The 25,929-nt window shown below is 38.0% G+C and overlaps 1 protein-coding gene across 4 annotated transcripts in view; it reads right to left on the bottom strand.

The window, feature by feature from the left end:
* TAB3 (TGF-beta activated kinase 1 (MAP3K7) binding protein 3) overlaps nt 1-25,929 on the bottom strand; it is a 91,477-nt gene that overhangs the window by 5,567 nt on the left and 59,981 nt on the right. For all 4 annotated transcript variants that reach the window (XM_044236063.1, XM_044236066.1, XM_044236064.1 and 1 more), the window contains 6 exons: nt 25,736-25,927; nt 19,987-21,442; nt 18,968-19,128; nt 12,856-12,949; nt 9,941-10,024; nt 3,617-3,718 (listed from right to left, as the gene is read on the bottom strand). In XM_044236063.1, the coding sequence (XP_044091998.1) occupies nt 3,617-3,718; nt 9,941-10,024; nt 12,856-12,949; nt 18,968-19,128; nt 19,987-21,442; nt 25,736-25,837 (1,999 nt within the window). In that variant the 5' untranslated portion in view covers nt 25,838-25,927. The remainder of the gene's footprint in view (nt 1-3,616; nt 3,719-9,940; nt 10,025-12,855; nt 12,950-18,967; nt 19,129-19,986; nt 21,443-25,735; nt 25,928-25,929) is intronic.

Here is a 25,929-nt window from a genome sequence, read left to right as displayed (position 1 = left end):
TTTAAAAACACCTGAAACTGCCAAACTATGTAAAGAACCTAGATGTCCATCAACAGATGAATGGATCAAGAAGATGTGGTATATATGCACAATGGAATACTATGCAGCCATCAAAAGAAATGAAATCTTACCATTTGCGACAACATGGATGGAACTAGAGCGTATCATGCTTAGCGAAATATGTCAAGTGGAGAAAGACAACTACCATATGATCTCCCTGATATGAGGAAGTGGTGATGCAACATGGGGGCTTAAATGGGTAGGAGAAGAATAAATGAAACAAGATGGGATTGGGAGGGAGACAAACCATAAGTGACTCTTAATCTCACAAAACAAACTGAGGGTTGCTGGGGGGAGGGGGGTTGGGAGAAGTGGGGTGGGGTTATGGACATTGGGGAGGGTATGTGCTTTGGTGAGTGCTGTGAAGTGTGTAAACCTGGCGATTCACAGACCTGTACCCCTGGGGATAAAAATATATGTTTATAAAAAATAAAAAATTAAAAAAAAATCCTTTCTGAATAAAGAGTACAAGTTAAACTCCCTAACATTTAAAAAAAAAAAAAAAACCTGAAACGGGGAGCCTGGGTGGCTCAGTCAGTTAAATGTCTGCCTTCGGTTGGGTCATGATCCCAGGGTCCCAGGATTGAGCCCCGCATCAGGGTCCCTGCTCAGCGGGGGATCTGCTTCTCCCTCTTCCTCTGCTCATGTCCTCTCTTCATCAAATAAATAAATAAAATTTTAAAAATACTTGAAACTTAGATTCCTCCTAGATCCTCATCTCTCAGCCTTGAGCTCAAAGAGGCTCTTTGCTTCGGGAGTTAATCTGTAAATCCTGCTTTTGTGGATTAGCCCCTACTGAAGGTGGCAGTAGTGACTATGAAGCAAAAGATATCTGGGTGGAATTCCCCCTGGAATCCAGATCATGGCCAGAGGCTGGGAAAATCTACCTGTTAAACCAGTGGAAATCATCACTGTGAACTGTAAATGAGATTAAGATCTAAGGTAGGCAACCTATCTAAGCAGGTCACAGAAGGAACTAAGATGGAAGGATTTAATCAGTTATCATTTGGGGTTAAGTCTATCTTCCACTGGAAATTAATGAGCTCACTTGTGGTTAGCAATTTGTATTTCATGACAAATGGCTGGTGTGGATGTTCTCCAAGAGGTAGAGAGAACTGAGCTTTAGACCTCCAACCCTACAACAGGCAATAATAAGACTCAGGCTGGGGGCGCCTGAGTGGCTCAGTGAGTTAAGACTCGGCCTTCCGCTCAGGTCGTGATCTCAGGGTCCTGGGATCAAGCCCCACATCAGGCTCTCCGCTCAGCAGGGCTTTCTCTCTGCCTGCTGTTCTGCCTACTTGAGATCTCTCTCTGTCAAATGAATAAAAAAAATCTTAAAAAAACAGTAAGACTCAGGCTGAAACAGGAAGGAGATGTTAGCTTTACAACAAAATAGAAAACCAATGGGTCCATCAACCTATTCCTAGAACTATAAAAAGGAGAATGGGTTTGTTTATATGGCCTCCACTGGCCATCTGAGTGGCCATTATCACCCACCTTGTATTTTTTGGCTCATGACTCCAAAACGCAGAGACTTGATAGTTTTCTTTTTTGTACAATATGGAAGAATAAAAAGCACATTTAATTGCTACGGCCTTCTGTTAGAGGAAAAATGTTCTGCACGCCATTTCCAGAAAAGGTCCTCTCTCATACAGTACTCTTTGGTTTTCAGGGCATTTTGTTCTCCGAAAAGGTAAACACTTAAACCATATTGCTGTTGGCTTTTAATAAACAGGCTCTGAAAACTCACTTTTATACTTTCCCAGAGCAGGCAACTTTTTACTTCATGAAGTATAACTCCAAACCTAGCCTAAAATGTTATTTTCTAAACTCTACAAATAACTGCACAACCTCTTTTAGCATAACTAATACAGGATACTTGGGGCTCCTCTTCATAGTCTAATACTGTACACAAAGTAAAAATAATTTCCCTTCTATCCTTTGAGTTCTTGCCTGAGACCCTCCTGTAATAAAAGACAGACTAACAAGAAAAGAAACCAAGTTCATTAACATATGTAGCTCACACAGACAGGAGAAGAGACCTAGAAAACCTAACTTAAAATACCATCTACAGCTAAAGACAAAAGAAACGTGTTGGGGAGAGGGCAGGGGAAGCCAATCAGGGAAGGTTACCTGACTGCTGCCTAGATTACCTTCTCCACTGATCCACTTCTCTTTTGATTTAGTCACTAGGCTCTCTGGTAGGGGCAGGGAGACATTTCTGGGTGGAGACTGCCTTTATCACTGTAGATGTTCCTTACAAAAGGGTAACTTCTACTCTGTTGTCAGAGATTCTCCTGCCTTTGCAGTTTCTCCGAGTAATCCTTTTGGAAAAGAGGCATGTTTGGCGGTGACATATTTTTCCCTTCAGTACCATAATGATTTAATTTGGAATCAAGTCACTCTGAAGAAACTTATCAAAAGAATTTTAAAGGCACTGAATTTAGAATTATTGTGGCTAAGACGCTGCTCATTTCATCACAGGAAATACTTTTTAAATAGAAGTATTTAAAACCCAAAAGACATTTTAGATGTCCGTTTTCATTTGGTTTACATTTGTAAAATTTTGTCTTTTTATGGACTTTTCAAAAGAAAAATATTTCAGGTCTCCTAGAAAAACTAATATGCATATGTATACACAAATGGAAAGTGAAATCAGTATGTTTTTCCTTTAAGACTAATTATTTTTAGGGGCACTTGGCAGGCTCAGTCAGAAAAGCATGCCACTCTTGATCTCGGGGTCATCAGTTAAAGCCCCACATTGGGTGTAGAGATTCCTAAAAAAAATAATAATAAACTTTAAAAAATACTACTTTTAAAGGGGTTAATAGGCCAGATTTCCATAAAAATAACCATCCTCAAAAATACCACAAATCAACATTTTCACCAATATTGTTTATATTACATAGCCATACTTGTATAAACCCAAACATAGAGAGTATTTTTAGAATGCTTATTTCAACGGAATCCCAGGGTAAAATTCAAGAAGCATTAGAAAATTGCAGTGAGAAGTTATAAAAGCCAGAACTTTCAAGTTATTTCCTTAATTACTTGGCCTTGCTTTCTAGACGCTATTATTAGAGCAATCTGTCCAATATGGTAACTGCCGGCCAACTGAAATGTGACCACTGTGAACTAAAATGTGCTCTAAGTGTAAAGTGTACACCAGATTTCAAAGATATTGTATGAAATCAAGAATGTAGAATATCTCACTAGTTTATATTGACTTCATATTGAAATAATACTTGGCAAATACTAGATTAAATAATTTTAAGTATTTGCCTTGTATTATATTTCTGTTGGGCAGCACAGCCTTAGAAACTCAGCAGAGAGAATACTTTTTTTTAAGGAATCTCTACACCCAACGTGAGCCTTGAACTCAAAATCCCAAGATGAAGAGTCACAAGCTCCACCAACTGAGCCATCCAGGCACTTGGAGAGAATAATTTTTTTATAAAGAGGCGGGGAAAGGTGGACTTTACTTGTGGTTAACTCTACATGGGCGAACACGTGTCTTTGGACTTTGTGCACAAAATCCAGACACACAAGTACAAACCCTCAGCAGCTGCTGCCTGGGTGTCATGGACGTCTGCCTGTACTTTGGAGGTCACGCTAATTCTTCGGGCTTTCCTCTCAATTGTGCAAGGGTCTGACGAATCTGCATGAAAAGAAGCAAAGCCAGGAGAAAAGGGATTAAAGCCATCCATGAGAAGAGTGGACAGGCTCCCAAGGCTCTCCCATGGCACGTGGACGATTGCGTGTTTGTCCTTTCTATTGCTTGTTATCGTTAGTTCTCCTGTGAAGGTAAGTGCCATATTTAATATCACTTTTACAACCTATACAGAACAGTGCTCTTAGAACTTCTTCCATCCTCTACAATTACTTGGATGCAATGCCTAATTTCACCAGTTTTCCCCCTTCCTAGTGCAAACTCAGTGACGGTAATTAAATGTAAGGGCAAAATGTGGAAGATGATACTTCAGCAACTGCCTTAGTAAGCAACAGTTATGAGAAAACCATGGGTTGAAAGTACATGATGTATAAGGTTAGCCAAAGAATCCATTAAATAATATAAAACTACAGTACATCATAATTAAAGAGTAGGATTAGCAGTAACTGAAAAAAATCAGAACTCAAAATAATGAATTTATTTCTATTAATTTATACATGGTTAGTAAGAAGTCCTTTCTTTGTATTAAGACTTGGTATCATCTGCCCTTCAGAACCAAAGAATCATCTTCTATTTTCTGATTAGTTCTGAGCCCATATAAGCAATCCTCTAGTACGATCTGCCTTTGGAAATCACTGCTCCAGAATGCTAAGCTTGGTACCTAGGTACGTAAATACACCATTATCAGAGTAAACAAAAGCAGAGTAAATGGTCTCCTTAGGCTCCAAAGAATAGTGTCAAGTTCTATTTCTTAAATTTGTAAAGCACTTTCATAGTGTCACATACTTACTCTCACAGACTCTTATAAGCCCTGTAAAATACACCAACTACTGGACTAATCACCTTTCTGGTGCACAGACTAGATCTGAACAAGGTCAGGAGGCCAAAACAACCCAGACATCAAGCTGTTGGACACCAAGGTCAATGCTCTCACCATTGTGTTACCAGTGACAGCTTGGGGAGGCCTTGCTGGGTCAGCTGAGGAACTAACATGCATACTGCACTGCTTCAATACGAAGCTCAGTCCAAAAAGGTTTCTGGGTCTCCCTCTTTTTCCTTCTGTTTCATTTTCTTACTCTCCCCTTTTTATTACCATACTTCAGACAAACATCCACATTCCACTTGGATTTACAGTATACGTCTGTAATAACTCCAAGACATTTATTCTAACCAATAAATCAATCCTACCTGCTGTTTATACTTTATCTTAAGTGATACTGCAAGAAAATCTACATTAAACTACATTAACTTTTTTTTAAGAAGAGGCCAATTTAGTTTAAAAATCTGCAAATGCTTAGGAAACAAATATGACTTCATAGAGAAAATCAAATAGCTTTTAGAAATGTAATGAAAAGCCTTCTTAAGGAATTGCAGCATTAAGTTCTATTCATAAATAATACTATTTTATACTCTCACCAACAGTATATATAATGAAGGCTCAATTACATTGCTATGGTAGAGATTCATTTATACTTAAGATGTTAGTTCTCTACTCTACTCAAAACTGTTTATGTAGAAGATAAGCTGCTTGGGGCAGGAGTCATGTCTCAACTTCGTAGCATCAAGTGTCTATGCACATTAACCATCTACACACTGAGCATTTGCTCTATAATTTAAAAGCTGATCGCAACTGGAATTTAATTACAGCTAACTCTGAAGAATTAACCAATTATCAGCTTTAGCAAAATTTGTTTGAATTCAAAGTGCCTTCTTTTTGTATAAAACTATTTGTAGAGAGCCCAATGAAGCTTGATATTACAGCATCCTAATGATGCAAACAAACCCTGTCCTATTCCTAGCTGGGCTGAACACCAGCTCTCTACCTCAAACACGTGGTGCTGGTCTCAAAGACAGCAGGCCGAGTGACCGTCTGCCACACCGCTCTGACCACTGCTAGAACACGGATTGTATGGGCTCCTGGCAGCTGATCTATTCCATTACCTAAAAAAAATTCTCCTTTTACTACTTTGTGAGTTTTCAAGGTAAAACTTATACAATGAAATACACAAACCATGTGTTGCCATATGGAGTTCTGACAAATGCATATATACCTGAATAATCCAAATCCTGATCCAGATATTATCATTAGCCTCTAAAATCCTCCCACGCCCTTTCCCAGTTAATCCCCAACCTCTCCTCCCAGAGATAACAGCTGTCCTGTTTTTTTGACAGAAATACAGCTTATGAAATGCGTGTAAACAATCATACAGAACACATTCTTTGCTGTTTTTCTTTCAGCATTATGTCCTTGAGGTTGGCCCATGTTGAGTTTTAAAATGCTGATTTGCACCACTCAGTGTATCCGTTTGCTTATCCATTCATCTGTTGATGGCCCCTTGGTATGTTCCCAAATTTTTGGTTATTTTGAATAAACATGTTATGAATCTTCTAACACAAGTCATTTTGTGGACACAGGCTTTAAATTCTTTTGGATAAATTTTTAGAAGGAGAACTGATGAGCTACAGGGCAAGCGAATGAATGTTTGGTTTTGTAAGAAACAGTCACACCATCTTAAACTTTTACCAGAAATGTGTAAGAATTCCACTGTTCTATGTCCTCATTAATGTTTCAAGCCATCACTATTCAGGAATCTCAGGATTTTAATTTGCATTTTCTTAATGTCTATTCAAGTTGAGTGTTTTCATGTGCTTATTGGCCATTTACATATATATTTCTTTGTCAAGTGTCGACTCACATGTTTCGACCTTTTAAAAACTGGATTGTCCTTTTATTAGACTGTCCTTTTATTACCGTGTTACAAAAGTTCTTTACAGATTCTAAAGACCAGTTTTTGTTTTGTTTTGTTTTGACCATATATGTTTTCAAATATTTTTCCCCAGCCCCTGGCTTTCCTCTACACTTTCTTAATAGTGCCTCTTGATGAGCAGAAGAGTTAAATTTTAATGAAGGCTAAGGTACCAACTGTTCTGGGTCCCAAAAATTCTAAGCTAAACCTAAGATGCAAGGATATTTTATATTTTGCTCTGGAAGTTCTGTAATTTAGCTTCTCACTTCAGTATGACCTACCTCAGATTTTTGTGTATAGTAGGAGGTAAGAATCAAAACTGGTAATTTTTCCATTTGGTTATCTAGTTCTTCCAGCGCTGATTGCTACAATGACTTTCTCCATTGGTTACTTTAGTGGTTTTGTCAAGCATTTGGCAGTGTAAGAGAGGGTCTGTATCTGGGCTATTTATAAAGCTACAGTCGCTTCTCTATCTACTTTTTATCCCCATGCCAGTAACACACTGTGATGGCTACAGCTTTATAGTAAGTCCTAAGGTTAGTTAGGGCTAACACTTGCAACTTCATTCTTTTTACAGATGATTCTGGATACCATATGTACAAATCAGGGGAAAAAGTAAGTTTCCCAATTTTGATTTAACTGCAAACATGGTGTATTACTCTAATTTATTTTGGCAACATTTCATAGTTTTCAGCATATACAGCTGGTCAGATTTATTCGTAAGTAGAACTTTTTTTTGATAGATTTGTTATTCTCTTTTTAATTTCATTCTTCAATTGTTTGCTAGTATATTAAAATATAGTTCTTGTATAACGACCTTCCATCCCAAGACCTTGTTAAGTTCTTGTTTAGTATCCTTGGGTTATCTTTGCAAATAACCATGTTAGTTGGTGTGGCTGCTGACTTTAGTCAGATGCTTTCCTTGCATCTAGTAAAATAATCATGAGCTTTTTCTCCTTGATTGATAATGCATTCCTGAGCTAAAACAAACATGGTCATGATATATTATCCTTTCTATTTACCATGAATATTAAGGATTTTTTTTTTTTGCTTTAAAGTGCAGGATTATTGATCTGCAATTCTATTTTCTTTGGGGAAGAGGGTGGTAGGTGGTAGTAGGTAATCCTTATCAGGTTTTGAAATCAGGACTCTTGGGGCACCTGGGTGGCTCAGTGGGTTAAAGCCTCTGCCTTTGGCTCAAGTCATGATCTCAGGGTCCTGGGATGAAGCCCCACATCGAGCTCTCTGCTCAGCAGGGAGCCTGCTTCCCTTCCTCTCTCTGTGCCTGTCTCTCTGCCTACTTGTGATTTCTGTCTGTCAAATAAATAAATAAAATCTTAAAAAAAAATCAGGGCTCTGCTGATTCCATAAGACCAAAAAAAGGGGGGGGTTGTTCCTCCCCTATTTTCTCAAAGACTGTGTAAGATTGGTAGGATCTCTTCCTTAAATGTGTTATAGTATACACCCACCAGTGCAGTCATCTGGGTTTCGAGTTTCCTTTGTGGGACAATTTTTGAGATAATGGATTCAATTTCTTAAACAGATATATGACTATTATTAGGTCCTATATCATCTCGTTTTCAGTTTTGAGTAGATGCGCCCATTCACATAAAGTGCTGAGTTTACATAAAGATGTTCACCACATTTTCTTATTATTTTAATGGGTAACCCATCTTCTGGTTCTGATTTTGATAATTTGTGAATTTGTGTTCTTTCTAGATAGACATAATCAATATACTCTTAAGTTTTACTTATCTTTACATCTCTTTGACTTTGTTGTTCTTTCCTAGCTTAAGGTAGAATTTTAGGTCACTGATTATATTAATCTTCAGGTCTTGTGTATTTACAAATTTCTTTGTACTCATTGCATAAACTCTGTGTAAGTAAAGAATCTGACCTTGCCTAAAGCAGGTCTAGTTTTAATCCCTAGTTCGTAGGAGATAACCACTAAAATCTTGAAAATTTCCCAAATGATTGGAGTTGTCTCTGTTATTTACAGTGGGCCCTTTGGACCATACCTGAGAGTTTATGCTAATGAGATGGCTCATGGCAGACACACTGTCTGCTCATCAACTGGGTTGTCTATCCCCAGATTAACAACTTTTCAACATATTCCCTTAAACAGGGGGATTCTTTTATAACAGACCATGAATCAATTATGTGTTGGGTTAGTAATAGGAAATACTTCTTTAGTAGACACTCGGGCAACATCAAGTTTAAAACCCCATGTATTATTATTGTTTTATTTGACAGAGAGAGATCACAAGCAGGCACAGAGGCAGGCGGGGGCGGGGGGAAGCAGGCTCCCTGCTGAGCAGAGAGCCCGATGTGGGGCTCGAGCCCAGGACCCTGAAATCATGACCTGAGCAGAAGGCAGAGGCTTAACCCACTGAGCCACCCAGGCACCCCAAGCCCCATGTATTATTAATCCAAATGGTTAAAGTGGTCAGTGATACATAACTCTGTGACTTTCAGCTTGAAACGGCATATAATGTTGCCATAGTGCCAAATCTAATACTTGGAAGTCATCCACTAGACTCTTATTTGTATTTTTAGGAATCATACTATTTTAAACGCAGATCTGATTAAACATCTATGGTGGTAGTATTACTGCACTGCAACCTATAAATTAAATACTTAAAATACACAGAAAACTGTTCAACTAAAATTTAGGTGACGAAATTTGTATCTTACCTAAGAAGTAGTAACTTGTTTACTTGTTACTTTATAACAAGATTTTAACTTGTTTCACCCTTAAATTGCTTAAAGCAAATGATTAAGATACAAAATGCATACTTTAGCTCAGTCTTGAGAACTATACAAAAGAACATGAGCCTTAAGTAAGAATGGGACAGAAAAAATCTATCTAAATCCAATGACTCAAGATGTAAACTTAATTCAAGTTAATTTTTTAAGATACTGAAATGACAATTAAACACTGATACATAAATATAAAAGAGAACAGATCCAAAAGTGATTCCTCCAAATCTTGGTTACAGAGGATTTATTTTGACCTTCATGAAAAAACACCTAGTCCCTATCTAGTTATGATGTTCACTTGTTGGGCACACAAGGATTCTTCTGTAGCCTGCTAGTCTCAGAGCTACTACAGATACAATTTAACATTCTAACGTAAGACCTTTTATGTTCTCATGATTTTATAAGAATTATCTTTTAGGATTACAGTTATTATAGAGGTAAGAAATTCTAATATTCACTATAATTCTTTAAGTTCTTTTTAAAAGATTAAATTGTACATCCCATCTAATTACCTATGACAGTAACTCCAGGAGTTACTAATTTTAGTGCTTTTTAAAGTATGGGCACAGTAGTATCAATATGGTTAATTTTTTAATGCTGAACAAGTTAGCATCTCTAATAGAAATTTCTTCAGCTAAAGAGGTGAACTCTCAACGAATTCTGATATTTATTTCTATGATGTTTATGGCATTTCCCTACTCACCTTTTTTAGATGGCTTGGGTGGTACAACTGGGCCAGGTTCTATGTTGTCATAAAAATTATTCATGGCTTTTGGATCAAAGTTTCCTATAAAGAAAATAAAATCACCATGCATTTAAGACTTTCTCCTATTTGACTTTTTTGTTTAAAAATGTATAGAAATAAAATAGCTAAAATGGGAAACTGTGTTCTAGGGTTTCAAAACTCCTATCACCTTCCCACTGAAAATGTTTTTCTTGGTCCAAGAAAAGACTGCAAGCGAACTACCACAGTATTTTACCACTATCACTTGAAGGAATATTTTTCTAACTGCAAAGCTAGTCTCTTTCAGCAGGATTATGTATGTGGCACACTTAGGTAGGTAAATGAGTAGGAGAAATTAAAGAAAGGCTAAACTATCTTCTAGTGTTTCCTTCATCTCATTCATAATTCACCTTAAAAAGTTATCCATTATGAATTTAACAGTGGAAGAAGTCAAACATACAAATTTACAAAGACGAATGAAGTCATACATAATAGCAGCAGCTCAAAGATTTCAAGAAATGGAGAATACTGAATGTGGTCTAAAGATTTAACAAAGATGATAAGGTGCCAATTTCAGAATAATAAATACAATGATCCCTGAGAGTTTTGTCTTGCCACAAAATTTTCAACTCTCTTAAAAAGTTCACTCCCTGGCCTTGTGCCGATTTCAGTCTAAACTCCTGCCGTGATGGCTCCAAGGTGGATTCTCATACAGTGGCAACCTTAGGTCCTACCTTCATTTCTGTGAACCCATCACTGTAACTGGCTTGTTCTGCACAATTCCAATTAAGCACTGTAACTACGCATGCTTACTAACAGTTCAAATATATTAGATGTTTTGATTTCTAGACATTATTCCCCCGCAAGTTTCCCTCACCAAAACCAACAATAAACCTGCATTTCAGCAATCCAAATAATGATCTGCATCTAGATCCATTCTCTTACTTCAAATTCACGTTGGCATTCAGTATAAAATTTTTCCAGAGTGTGGAAGAGTAGAATTCAGTATAAAATGGACATATTTGGACCCCTTATGAAAGGAGATTTAGAAATAGTTAAGCACCAAAAAGAGCTCTTTGTTGCCCAATGGAGACCAAAAACACAGCTCTTTGCTTATAAAACTTTAATAGTGGTTCTTGTCCAGGTCCTATCACAAATGCTTTTAACCATTTGGAAGATAATGGAAGCCACAATGCTCTAAGATGTTGCCCATGTATTTTTTCAATTACTTCAGTTACAGCTGATGTTTTAATTTCTAGATCTCCTAAGGCTTACTATAAATACTCTAACTGGTTGTTTGTGTGTCGTGCTTTAAAAAGCACCCAAGCAAAAACTGATGCAGTCTCCCAATACACTAACAATAATCTGTAGCTCCACTGCTTCAAGCTACGAGTCTGTAAAGGGACTACTTTGTGAAATGCCCAGGCTGCTCAACTTTCATATTCAAATTTGCTTCTATTCAGATTGTTCGGTATCTTTTAGGGTCCCAGGCTTCTACTATTAAAGTTAGCCCATTGCCATTTTTAGTTGAGATTTACTATATATTCTCAAAATAGAGTAGAAGCTCCCTTAGCTGCCATAATTGAAAACAATAAGTGGTGGTAATAGAGAGGCTGATTGAAACAGACCTTTCAAGAAAAACTACTTGTCAACTTCAAAGCTGGACGAAGACTTTTTTTTTTTTTCACCACGTGTCCACTGAAGTTCTACACAGTCTTTCTTACATAAACATCCATGATGAATTACAGAGGAAGTGGAAAACTTTTTTCTTATGTAAAGTTGCAGAAAATCAGCATTTCACGTTGTGTGGACCTGTAATTCAATCTGCTGCAAGCCCCCAATAGTGCTGGTGAAGCACAAAAGCAGCCCCAGACAATATGTGAACAAATGGGCGTGTACATTTGACTACAGCTACAAAAAGAACCAACAAGCTAGTTCGCTGAGCCCTAAAGTTCTACAATTTTGTATTGTTTTGAGTAAGAAAACAGAATGCTCTTAGATTTTTGTGATTTATCCCCTGAACCCTTTGCTCAGGCCACCCCCAACTGTGCCTTTTTGTTGTTGTTTTTAAAGTAATTGGCCTTTGGTAGAAAGAACAGCTCCTCCTGCATTCTTGTCAGCTTAATAAACATTAAATTACAGAAGCAGAGTAACTGGCATGTGCAAGTTAGGGAACAGGTACAACAAACTCTCACTGAGCAGACCGTTCAACCACTAGGAGTGACAGTACTTGAACACGCCAGCACGTGGTCCCTTGTCATCAGTGTGCAGCAGCTGCGGACAGCGTCAGAGTATTGTACAGGGGGAAATAAAGAACATCTCTAACCTACTGAGCTTGGTAAGTGAAAGCTAAGAGAGCTTCTACTGTAGTACAAGTCTATAAGAGAGCCAAAACAAAAACAAAAAAAAGCAAAACAAAAAAAAAACAAAAAAAAAACAAACAAACTCCAAAAAGTCGGAGATACAGCTGGATGTTTTCATATGATAGCTATATAAAAATGGCATATGGAATTTACTTTAAAAGTGAGAAATCTGGTGTTCTGATATGTGATTCCCTATTTTAACAGATACGTCTGATGATTACCATAACATCACTCTAGGAAGTTTTATAATTAAGACCCATCAATACAAAATATTCACAGTAAATGACTAGAACAAGAAAAATGCGGAGTAACCACTTAAAGCAGTCTAAATGACAAGAGCTTAATGATGGAACTGCCAAAGTAAAACTGTTTTTGATCTCCCAAATCTATGACCATGGAGTAGAAGGATCTCTTGAGTATAATTATAATGGATAAAAACTATCTCTTAAACCTCTAAAACCAAAAATGATGGCTATTTAGCAGCTTAAAAAACACTATTACTTATGGTTTACCAAATAATCAAGTCTATACCTCTAGATTGAAGGAGGTCAACTTCTTTCAGTGTACAGTCAACATTTATCTGGAGTTGTCTGTTCATGCTTCTCAATCTTGTCATTTCCTCAGGCTAGTAAGAAAGGACCCAAAATAGCAATTGTGGGAAAGTCATTATCAAGCCCAACATTTAAGAACTGCTATTCATATTAATAGTTCTGATTGGTCATTACCAACAATATGGCCTTAGTCCATAAGAGGGCATGTTAAGAAGTCCTAAACATTTAAAGGAACAATCAGGTAAAATGGGGACATCGGTATGGCCACATAAACACAAAATCTGCATAAAACGTGGCAAGATACAGTACTAGACTATGTTTTATCATACAAAATATCATTTTAATCACAGGGCACTAAAAATAATTTACTTCTACACTTTCATGGTAAGGGAAACTATGAGAATCAATCTGTAAAACAAGCAATGTCCTTGATTTTAGTGCTGTCCAGGCTTGGAAAAAACAACAATATTAAGTATCAGGCACTGTGTTTAGCAGAGGTCTCATTCTTTCCTCCAAACATCTTTCAGGCAAGTACTAATATCATTGTTAATTTATACATGAGGAAGCTGATGCACCCAGAGTGCATATAATTTTCCCAAGGTTATAAAACACAATGATTGGTAAAACCAGGATTTACATCAAACAATCTATTACATGAAAATTTCACAAACAAATGGATCCCATTCTTCCTCCATATTTGTTTCCTTCTTCTTGACTTAGAGCCTGGTTTACCTATTCTTCGGCCTTTGAGGGCCACACACAAGACATCAAAATGTACAGAATGCCCTCTTCTTCAGTTAAATAAAGTTTTTTGGAAGTCTTTACATCCCCGGAACTTCTAGATTTTATATATATCTATAGATATATAGATACACACACACACACGCACACGCACACACACACACACAGTAACAAACAAAATTCACGTCTGAATTCCAAAGGCAGGGATACTGAAGCTTTCAGCACAGCCCAGATATTAACTCAGTTACTAATGTGCTTTCAACTACATCAAGTAAAAGATAAATATCTGCTGTGACAGAATAAAATCCTCTTCCATTAAAAACCTTTATTTTTCTACAAACTATGTTAGTATAAGAGCAAAGAAAAAGGAGTAAAAAGGTTCTTAATTCACAATAATGCAAGCTCTTATGCTGTTAAGACATGTCTTCAGAATAAATGGGACTGCCCCTTGCATTACTAAGTATGAAACATTTAAAATACGTGATAGATTACAGTAAGAGCTACAATTGCTTAGAATGCTATGAGAACACAAAAGTCATTTAGAACTATTTATTAGGGATTGCTTTCTTTTTTCCTATTTGCAAAAGTATGGGACATCACCAAGTAAAATGCTTACACCTTGTCTGCCAGGCAACATTAAAAGGGTTTAAAATATACCTGAGCATTTATACTAAAAATAAAGCACTTGTCCAGAGGTTTCAAAGACGGCTATTGTCTTCCTAGGAATATGTAAAAGAACTCATTCTTTGTAGAGTCATAATGGAAAAATTCAGGACCTAGAGGAGTTGCTTCTTCCTATGGGGGTGGGGGGGTTGGCCACAGAGGTCATAAAGAGTGAAGCTCCATAACTAAGTATGGAAGTACTGTAATACACTTTATATATAGTCTAGAGGCTACAGCACATTTGCATATAACAAGAGATTTACTCAACAAAGTCATTTCCAAAGACAAGAGAACCACTCCAATTCACTAAAAGAATGGTATACCTGTAAGATTCTTATGTCCTTTTTCATAGTTTCTAATTAAACCAAGGTCAAAAAAAATCTGAAAAGTCGGTACCATTCACCAAAAAATACACTGTCTTTTCAGGGAGGAGGGGTTTCAAGATTGGCTGTTAACTTAGATCTGTTTGTAAAAGAGCTGACATTTCAAAGTGAAAAACTCTTAAGCTTTTTCCAAAAGGGGGCAAAACTACCTTAAGTCAACTGAGCACTTGAAGAAGTTGTATCACAGAGACCCAGTCAAAGACCACTGGTGTTCGGTGGCTTGGCCCTAATTATGCATCTGAGACTAACAAACATTGGTTATTCCAGAAACCCATTTAGAATAAGACAAATGACAGGAAAAACTTGACTAAGGGGGTAAATGGCATCTCTCGCCTTAATCCAACTTTATTTATCTTTCAAGGTGTAACTTAAATTTCCCTCTCCACCATGAAACTGTCTCATCTTTGAACCCTATCAGCAAAAAGTTAACATTTCTATCTCAAAACACTGAAAGTACTTAATATCCTTAAACTGGCCAACATTTCTGATTTAATGTCAATTTACATGATCTTTTCTCTCTCACACACAAACACGTATCGGTTCACAGACACACATTTATCCTTTCACATAAAGATCTCTTTATGAGATGACCTCTTCGACAGCACTTAACAGTGCTAACAGTGCTTTGCAAACAGCAGATTAGGGCGATCTTCCACTTCTGCCCTCCTTAGATTATTGTACTGGTGCTCTGAGCTTCTACAGCTGGCAACAAATGTGCATTCAGTTTTCTGAAGCATGCACATTTCTTAGTACACTGCTTGATAAAGAAATGTTAAAACCTGAAGGTAGAAATATGTGCTTAGTAGCAAAACAATAGTCCATTCTCTATCACGTAATCCTACACGTGAGTGGGACAAAGATAAAGACCGCCATTTTACTGAGCACCTAACTCCATGCCAGGCACTTTACATATATTGCTTTTATCTTGACAACAATATTAAATATATTTAACAGAATTCCCTTTTATAGATAGGGAAAATCAAATGCAGATAACTTGGATATAGTCAGTGATTGCCAGAACTATTCTGCCTCCAGAGACTATGTGAACACTTTTTTAAAAAGATTTATTTATTGGGGGGGGGGGCACCTGGGTGGCTCCGTGGGTTATTAAGCCTCTGCCTTCAGCTCAGGTCATGATCTCAGGGTCCTGGGATCAAGTCCCGCATCAGGCTCTCTGCTCAGCAGGGAGACTGCATCCCACTCTCTCTCTCTCCCTGCCTCTCTGCCTACTTGTGATTTCTCTCTCTGTGTCAAATAAATAAATAAAATCTTTTAAAAAAACATTTATTTATTTTAGAGAGCACAAGTGAGAGAGATTGGGGGAGAGGGGCCAAGGAAGAGGAAGAAAGATAATCTCCAGCACATTACTCAGTAAGCATGGAGCCCAATGTGGAGCTTGATTCCATGACCTAAGATCATGATTTGAGCAGAAAGGAAAATTCAGCTGCTTAACTGACTGAGCCACCCAGGTGCCCCTTATATGGGCAGTCTTTACAATGATGTCATGGTGACTCGAATGAGCCTCTTTCAACAAAAAGGAATTCTGACAAAATGCTTTACTTCTGGATTAATTTCCTACATAATATACATACGTTATGCATATTCCTGGAGTTATATCAAAATTCTGCAAAATGGATCAGGGGTGTGTGTGTGTGTGTATCTTTTTTTTTTTTTAAAGATTTTTTATTTATTTATTTGAGAGAGAGAGACAGTGAGAGAGAGCATGAGCGAGGAGAAGGTCAGAGAGCAAAGCAGACTCCCCATGGAGCTGGGAGCCCAATGTGGGACTCGATCCCGGGACTCCAGGATCACGCCCTGAGCCGAAGGCAGTCGTCCAACCAACTGAGCCACCCAGGCGTCCCGTGTGTGTGTATCTTAAATAGGATTTTCCAGTGTTGTCCAACCAACACTGGTAAGAATACTTACTATTTGTTGGGGATTACATAAATTGATTATGTGTAATATTATTTAATCCCATTGGATGGGCACTTGAAGATATTACAGGTAAAAAAACAAGCAGAGAAAGTTACTTCTCCAAGGATATATGAGTAGCAGGAGGAGGAGTCAAATTCACACCCGATAGAGAGGCACTGTCTGAACCTCCATGTAGAATTGTCCCTCAGCCATGCAATGCTAATAGTCCCTCACTTTACTCTAGGCCTGGCAGCAGAAACACAAGGCAATCACACAAATTTCTCATCTCTTAAATATTGTCAGCAATATGGGCTACCAATTTCTGAAGCTGGGTGATGGCTACACAGGGGGTTCATTCTACTCTTTTTCCTTTTTTAAGTAACTCATCAATAAAAATGTTCATCTAAAATCTGGATTTTTTTTGAAGCACTAACCTATGTTACCTTTGACAGTTCTTTACTTTCCAAAACAACAACAAAAACCAATAGGGTTCATTTCAGCAGGAATAACCACACAGCAAGAGGTCACTAAACAAAACTTATTTAGTTATGTTAGGGAAATGACTTTTATGTTAACAAAATCTGCTCATGCTCCATAAGTACCTAAAAGACTCCAAAGTGCCCAACCACCAGGATAGATTCCTCTGTGGGTTATGTTTTTCAATACCTCCCCCAATCGGAGAATTCAATTAAGATTTCAAGTGGAGAAAACACTAAGAAATTTATTACCTTTCAGTTAATGAGAGCTTTATAATTTTCTTAGTGCTTTAAGTAAAACCCTCCCTCCTTCTTGGTTCTAATACTGACTATACTTAGGAATTTTGTCAGTATTAGAAAAAATTTCATTAAATTACTAAATATGCCTCTTTATCAATAATCAATATCAATAATTTCCTTCTGAAAAATTCCACTGGTTCCCCATTACCAGCAGAAGTTCAAACACTTCACCCTCAAGGTCTAAACCGCAATTGACAGGTGCACATTTACCTGTGAGCACACCAGAAATTTCAGCTTAAGTGTAAGACCTGTATTTGCTGCCTCCTGAAAGTCTGTCTCTGCCTTAACTTCACAGTTTTGTTACCTCTATGTTCTTTCCCTCTTTTCTCTTTTGTTTTCCCTTCTAAAATGCTCTCCCCTTTCCTCTCTCCCTCTACAGCAACACTATACGCAGAACAGTGGGTCCTCACCCTTCTCCCTCCATTCTATTAACCTTAACAAAAATAAGAAACTCCAGATACTGGAGACATGTGTCCAGACTGCACCTGACTTCAGGAGTCCACCGGTTGCCTTTGAAGCCATGACCTTCCACTAAAAACCTATCTGTGAAGGCAGAGCTGCAGACACGCTGCTCTTCTCCAAACCTGTAAGTGCTGAGAAATCACTCTCCATTGAAAGAGATCAGGAAAATAAGGAATGGCTCCAAGGACAAAGCAGAGTAAGGTGAAGCCCTGAAGCACACACAGGACTTAGCCATGAAGAGCTTCAGAAGGGCACTCCAGCAGAAGTGCACGGAGTACATGCACAGACCAGCTGACGTTCGAGTCCTCTCATTACCCGTGAGCATTACCAGCACGTACCACACCGAATTCCAAGTATCTGGCCACGGGTCTACTTCTCTCGCTAGCACGTACCTAGCAAGAACCTACTTCTCTCGCTAGCAAGAACCTAGCTTGCTGCATACATACAGACCACATGCATAAACTCAACAAGGGCTGCACGAATGAATATCAGATCACAGAAAGCTTGTACTTCCGTCACAAGATTCTAGGAGACTGGTTTTAAAACGTTCTGAATAGTTTAACATTTTTTAGAACTCGTAAACCGTACTTAAAATGTTAAGAATATATTATCCAAATCTTTTCATTAGGGCAGTTACAATTAGGACTGCTGTCAGTATGGTTACCTTAGCTCCTACCTTATTTACACTTAATAAAATTGCTCTGCCTTATAATACTCTATGGTGTACACTTTTCCAGATTCATACTGACACTGTTCTAATGCATTTGAATCGACATACTTGAGAAAATAACTTTTAAATCTTTGGAATTTATATGTATAGTATATGCTTAAAAGAATAAAATGAACAGATGAGAAAAAAATATAAAATGCTTAGAGAGGTGTACCTCTCTATTTTGACAGAGAGCAATTCATAGTAAATGAGATGCCATACCTCTGTTAGAAAGTCGGTCATTTGAAAATACTGATGACCCTATGGAATTCATACATGTGAGAAGAAATTATTCGGAAGAGAACAACTGAAGGCAAAAGTCTCTCATCCATTGTTTAAAATATGGAAAGGCCCTGTCAGGAACAGAACATCAAAGAAGAACACATGCCCCAGACAGCCATCACGCCCATCTTCCTGGCCACACAGGCCAACAAGAGGACTTACCGTGGGGATTGCAGTGGTGCAGCTGACCCTTCGGAGCCGTCTCTGCATCAGGTCATGCTCCATCCCGTTCACTTCGGCCTTCAACCGCTCCAGCTCCTCTTTCTCAAGTTTCAACTGCTTTGCTAACCTCTCCATCCTTGCTCGCTGATGTAACAGCAAGGCTATAGTGTTACAGATAGAGTCATTGCAGAGGGTAACATTGAACAAGTGACTGGGAAATTTCTGTATGCACTGCTAGTGCATAAAATACTCAAAAGAAACCCTGTCCTCCATTCTGAGCTGGCATTTACTCTTGTGTCTTGCTAATGTTATTAAGCTTTAATTTGGCTCTTGGAACTCCTGCCAAAATGACATCATCCATATGTCCGTCTTGCTCTGTTGACCTTCGTTTTCCTAAGATTTGTCTTTTTAACTATACCTGTGTGGTTCTTAAACAGGTTCAATACCAGACATATCGAACTATAATCATAATTACTACTCCTCTTACACAATGAAAGAATATTACATTCTCAGATACCTAGAAACCTGGATAGACTTTTTAAAAATTCCATCCTCCCTTTAATTAGGTCCACTATTAACTAATCCAACATTAGTCTTCATCACCAATCCCACTTATAAATATATCTTACTTATAAATATTACACCCCTTAGGCCAGTCTTGTTAGAAAAGATTCAAATCTCTTAACCTTGATAAACATTAGCCCACCCATTATGAATCTCCAATTCTGTAGTTTGTTTTTTGACAGTATCACTGTCACTTTTCTATGTTTTTGTCCCAATAAATGTTCTTCCTAAAAACAGCCTTATTAGATCACTATTTTCAAATTTTAAAACAAAACCTATAGAGAACTCTGAAGCACTGACACTATTTTTGTCTCAGCCTATTCTTGGTAGCAATGCTACTGTGAACTACTGAATAAATCCTAACCATTTCATTAAAACTAAACAGCTAATATAAATTTATTTTGAAAAAGCCACCTCACCACAAAGATTAAATTTCATAAAAGGGCTAAAATTACCTTGTGTATAGGCATAGTCATCTGATCCAGAACTAGAACTCCTCTGGTATTTATGGCTTCCCTTTTCTCCCCCAGAGCCTGGTACCACTGAAATAGGCTGAATAGGTTCTGGGGCTGCAGAACGTTCTTCTTGGTCCACTAAATTTAAAAGATTTTCAGTCGTTGCTCGACCTACAGTAATTTTAAAAACTGTAGTTGGGTTTGGTATCACTCGAGGAGATGGCGACGGAGCACATGAAGGTCCAGTTGGCTGTGTATATGTAATATACACAGGATTAACATTAAATGGAGGTTTTGGTTGACTGGATATTCCTCTTGAAGGAGAACTTGAAGGTGGTGTGGTGGCTGTGTACAGGGAGTGCTGATTCCGTGGAGATGGTTGATTACTGATAGGTGAAGGACTCCTGTTCATTGCTGTCCCAGGTCTTTGAGAGGGTTCTACTGTAATTTCTATCTTCTTCATGGATCCTTTGGGTAAGCTAGATGTTGTGTATGGGAGATAAGCTACTGAATGGCTTCCCTGCTTCTGATAGCTGGGAGGTCCTTGTTGATATGGATGCGGTGGAGTAGTTGAAGGACTAGGGGGCATAAAGACGTGGGAACTTGGGTGGCCCAACTGGGAAGGCTGCACCTGATGCTGTGGAGAGCTGAAGGGTGAAGGACACTGAGAAGGAGGTGGCGAATGGTAAGCAGGTTGAGGAATCTGCTGTTGTTTGGGAGAATACTGAGAAGGTTGATAGTTCTGTTGATGTGGATAAACAGGTAAAGGACGTTGGCTATAATGAGGCACTGGGCCCTGTGGTGAGGACTGCCATGGTGTAGTCTGAGGAGTTTGTCTTCCTGATGAACTCTGAGATGTCTGTCTAATATAAATAGAACCAGGAGACCCATAGAGATTGCTTGGAATTTGTGGAAGAATTTGTAAAGCTCTTGGTACAGTCTGTCCAGAAGGGAGGTTCTGGGACACTGTAACAGTAATCGGATTTGTACTATACCGAGGTATGTGCATGTACGAAGGAGGTGGCGGTGGTGAAGGCCCTTGCATAGCAGATGGATTCATTCCTGTGGGCATGGAAGACGGCTGCTGAGGTGGCTGTGAAGGAGGAGTAGCTGCACTTCTGTTCTGTTCATTCATAAAAAATGGATTGTAGTTCGGAGTAGCAGCCACAACAGCTGGAGCGGAGTGTGGTTCCTGAACTAAACATATCAGCTGTTTACTTGCTGCATGCTGTGGATCAATATGTCCATCACTTGAGCTGTGTACCAGTGTTCGACCCCCATTAAGTTGTGCCCCATCTCCTGGGTGGTAGCTACTCGGAGAATGGATACCCAGATTAATATGCAAAAGGCGATTTCTATTCATCCTGTTGTCATCTGGACTGTGGTATTCCATATATAAGTATTTGCTACTCTCCTGGGAGAGGGCTCGGCAACAGGCTTCAAGATTGTTGTTGTTCTAGGGGAGAAAAGTGGTAACATTAACAATGACAAAATGAACAAATCCTAAAAGAAGTCAAGCATTGCAGGTTATGCAAATACAACTGTCATAAAATAAGTAGAGAATGGCATTTTAAGCACAAACAGCTTCAGAGTCATCTACCCTGTCAAGGAGATCCCAAACAATTCATACTGTTTCACAGACATTTAGTTCCTATGACTAGTACTCCCGCTACTGCTACAGAAATGGAAAGCACCCACTAATGAACACAGTGACTCAACTCCACCTTGTCTGAGTCCAAATCCAGGACTCAATTTAGGTCTGATGCTTTTCAACAAATTAACATGTTGGGCCAATCTTGCAGTCACCATAACTGCTCAGAACACACCAGTTTAAAACCAGAAAACATGAAAATAGTCATGCTTTAGTTTTTGAAAGGTAGTGGAACCACAAAAGGAGAAAAATTATAACAAAATTCCTAGAGTCAAAACAATAAAAATTCTAAAGCAGCCTTTTCTTTTCATCAAATTTATCCCTATAGAACTTCAACTATCCTTAGGAAAGATGAAGCTAACGAAAGAAATCAGTAAAAACAAGCACACATTTTTGAACTATGGTTCCAGAACTGCCAAAGTTAAGGCTATTTAACAGAAAACCACGTCTCGACTGCCTCAATGAAATTCATTCACACTCCCACAGACATACATTTTCTACCCACTGAAAAGTAGCTTGGTCAACTTCCACAATCATTGTAGGAGCTGAATTTTTTGAGACACTATACACACACTCAAAGATGGTATTACCAAAGTGACATTTTAGACATTCTGACAATAATGTAACTAATGAAGGAGGTTCGTCTTTTTTTAATTTGAAAATATAAGGTAGTTTTCCATTAAAATACAAAATTCTCAACTATTTTATTAGCCTAAAGCACTATTATCCATTGCCTTTGGAATAATAAAATTTCTCAATTTCTATGACTTTCTCTGTAGTTCATAAATATACAGATATGCACATACATACCTACTACTGCATACTGATTTTAGGAAAAAGCACATTTTATACAAAAATGAAAGGAAACACTTTTACTTCTGCTGAGAAGCAAATAAGGTTAAACCTAAAACAGAACATACAATGCTGTAATTTTAGAGCTAGAAACGTTTAGGGTTCATCTATTCCAAATCAACTCATTTACAGATGAAGAAAGAGATACATGGCTTGAGGGGTGCCTGGGTGGCTCAGTGGGTTAAGCCGCTGCCTTCGGCTCAGGTCATGATCTCAGAGTCCTGGGATCAAGTCCCGCATCGGGCTCTCTGCTCAGCAGGGAGCCTGCTTCCCTCTCTCTCTCTCTCTCTGCCTGCCTCTCCATCTACTTGTGATTTCTCTCTGTCAAATAAATAAATAAAACCAAAAAAAAAATAAAGAAAAAGAGAGATACATGGCTTGAGAACAAGCACTTAACTAATTAACAGGAGAGCCAGTTCTAGATTCTCAGTCTCCTAACTCCTTAATTTGAAGGGAAAGGATGTTAGGCCAAAAGTAAGTAACTATATTAAAGCTCATGAAGTAAACAAAGATTCAGTTAATCAAACTTCTACAAAACGAATTCTTAGAAATTTAAAGAACTGGCTTCATCAAAAGTCCATACATAACTTGTACCTGTTTCCTTATATAAAGCTGTGATACTAAAATTCTGAGTCCTAGAGAAAAGTAACTGTCAAAATTTAAGAAGAAAATTATTTTTAAAAAAAGAAGAAAATTATTAAAACTCAAGAGTATGGCCTTTTTAAAAATCCTGTTTGAAAATCACTGTGCTCAAGAGATGAGAAGCTCCGTATTAAGCAAATTTGGATCCAAAGGATTCAAACTGATTGCCTACTAGAAATGTCACTGACAGGTAACTGAAAGAAAAGAATATGAAAAGTGAAAATAAAGTATGTCTTCAAATGGACTAAAAGGAGAACAAAAATTAGCGCATTTTAAAATGGGTTGCTCAGTGGGTTAAAGCCTCTGCCTTCGCATCATGTCATGATCCCAGGATCTTGGGATCGAGTCTGCTTCCCCCTCTATCTCTGCCTGCCACTCTGCCTACTTGTGATCTCTACAGGTCCTTATAGTTCTATACCTATAGAACTATCCCTAACTAGGGATAAACTATCCCTAACTAGGGAAAAATTTGGTGAAAATTAAAAAAAATTAGCCCATTTATATGAAACCTAAAGCAGTTGTGGATACTTCACTATTTGACAACTGTAGTAATGCTGCTGAAATTTCATGTTTTCTACAGTGAATTAGGGAGCCTGAACAGTATCCTCACAAATAGGACCCAAATTCACAATGATACAAAGTTGATTTGTCAGCCTATTCAAATGCATGTCTACAGTGACAAGGTAAGTAAATTTTCCTATGAAGAAAAAATTTTAAAAAGGTTTCTTTATGAACTCATTTTTAAATACCACTGAAACAGATTCAAATGTGATCTTTAACCTGCAGAATGCCTTCAAAAGAAAAAAAATGGATACAAAATTTATCAAATAGTAAATCCAAATAAATAAAACAAAATTACTTAGTTGGATAAAGAGGTGAGAATTACTTTTTCTTTCTTTTCCTTTTTTTTTTTAAAAGTAGGCTCCATGTCCAGTGTGGGGCTTGAACTTATGACCCTGAGATCAAGAGCTGGATGCTCTATGGACTGAGCCAGCCAGGTGCCCTAAGAGGTCAGAATTAAAACAAACAAACAAACAAAAACCATATATAAACTCTTGAAAAGACCTAGGCAAAAAAGCATCATACTCCTAAAAAATGACCCTAAATTGAGAGATGATAGCTCAGAGAGAGAGGCTTTAAAACTTATATATTAAATGTCAATTACTGAGTCTTTAAATGCAAACAGCAAAACTTTTCAGTGCCACTCAGAGGTAAGTCTCTATGCCAATAGACTCTTATTAATCCCAAAGGAACAAGGAAGAGGAAGACTTGAGTCAATGTCAATTAGCAGTAAATGTTCATTAAGCTGAATTTAAAGTTCATTCCTTCAGTAAAGTTCATTCCTTCAGTTTAGTGTGATAAAGACACTAAGCCATGAAAAAATACAGGTAATAAAAGGATAAATTAAATTTGAAAAAACAAAGAGTTGGGGGATAGATGGTGAGGACAGGTAAGGAAGGCAATTGCTAGGAAATGGTTTTAACTAAAAGCCTCACTCATGCTTGGTTTTACTCCATTGGGAAGCACCTTTTCTCTATCAGAGACCAAAATGTGGCTAGAGGAAAAAATGGAAATTCACAGTGGGAATGTGTGTTGGAAAAAACAAAAGCAAGCTGTAATACAAAAACTGTAACCCCAAAGGCCTAAACATAGTAGAAGGGCTAGGAAGCATCTCTTGTACCACAATTGTTCTGTAAGTCTCTATTTGCAATTAAACTCCGCAGTATATAGGCTTAGGTGATAAGCTGAGCCACTCACACTGCAGTAAGGTAGAGTCTGCATATGATGCAGTAAGGCAGAATTCGAACTGACAGTGTGTGAGGAAGTCCAGTGGACAAAAGTACTGTACCAAAAGTGAACCAAACAGGGAAATGCTGTAACCCAAAACACATGGAGATCCTGGGGAGGATGATGCAAAATTCAACAAGGGGAGTATTAGGCCGGTTTCTCTCTTGTCCCTTGAATGGGAAAACACATTCTATCCAATATTAAAGATACATTTCAATATAAGAAACAAAATCAAAGAAATATGATTAAACTAGACAAAGTGGCCTTACACTTAAAATTACCTGTTAGTAAGCATTTATTAACTAGAAAAACAGTAAGAAAGGGAATGGACTCTCTATAGACTTTAAAAAACTGGCTCAAAAGTATAGCCAAAAAGTTATAATGATAAATCTAAGATTCAAAATTCAAATCTAAGAATTTGGGGACTGATCAACCAACTCCAAAACTGTAAAAGGTGGAATCTGAACATAATCAGTTTTTGTTTTGCTACAGGCCTTTTTTTCCACCTCTAAATCAGTGGTTCTTAGTAGGGTAGGTTTTGCCTCACATATAAGACATTTAGCAATGTGTGGAGACATTTTTGGTTGTCACAACTGCAAGTGTGCTATTGGCATCTAGTGGTAGAGACCAGGAAAGCTGCTAAGCAGCCTACGATGTACACGGCAGGGCCCCACAACAAAGATAACCCAGCCCAAAATGTCAATAGCACAAAGGCTGAGAATTCCTGCTCTAAATACTTCCCACTGCCCTCCACAAAGACAAGAAAACGTAAGGAGAACTGTAGCTTAATATCACTATCATTGCTGGGTAATCTACCTGTAACATGCACTGAGACACAACACCCTCTGGAATCTCCGGGAAACGCTGTCGGAGGTCATGGAGAACCTGCATGTCAAGCTGTGGAGTGCTCTGCGCCATGCCAGAACAAATAGTGGTCAAGTATCGCTTAGGAAATTGACGCTAACCAGCCTTCCGATAGTAGTGATCTTCCAACACCGCATTCATTTTCT

Source organism: Neovison vison, chromosome X (assembly GCF_020171115.1).
Source record: "Neovison vison isolate M4711 chromosome X, ASM_NN_V1, whole genome shotgun sequence".
Lineage (NCBI taxonomy): Eukaryota > Metazoa > Chordata > Mammalia > Carnivora > Mustelidae > Neogale > Neogale vison.
This window is presented reverse-complemented; position numbering and strand designations above follow the sequence as displayed.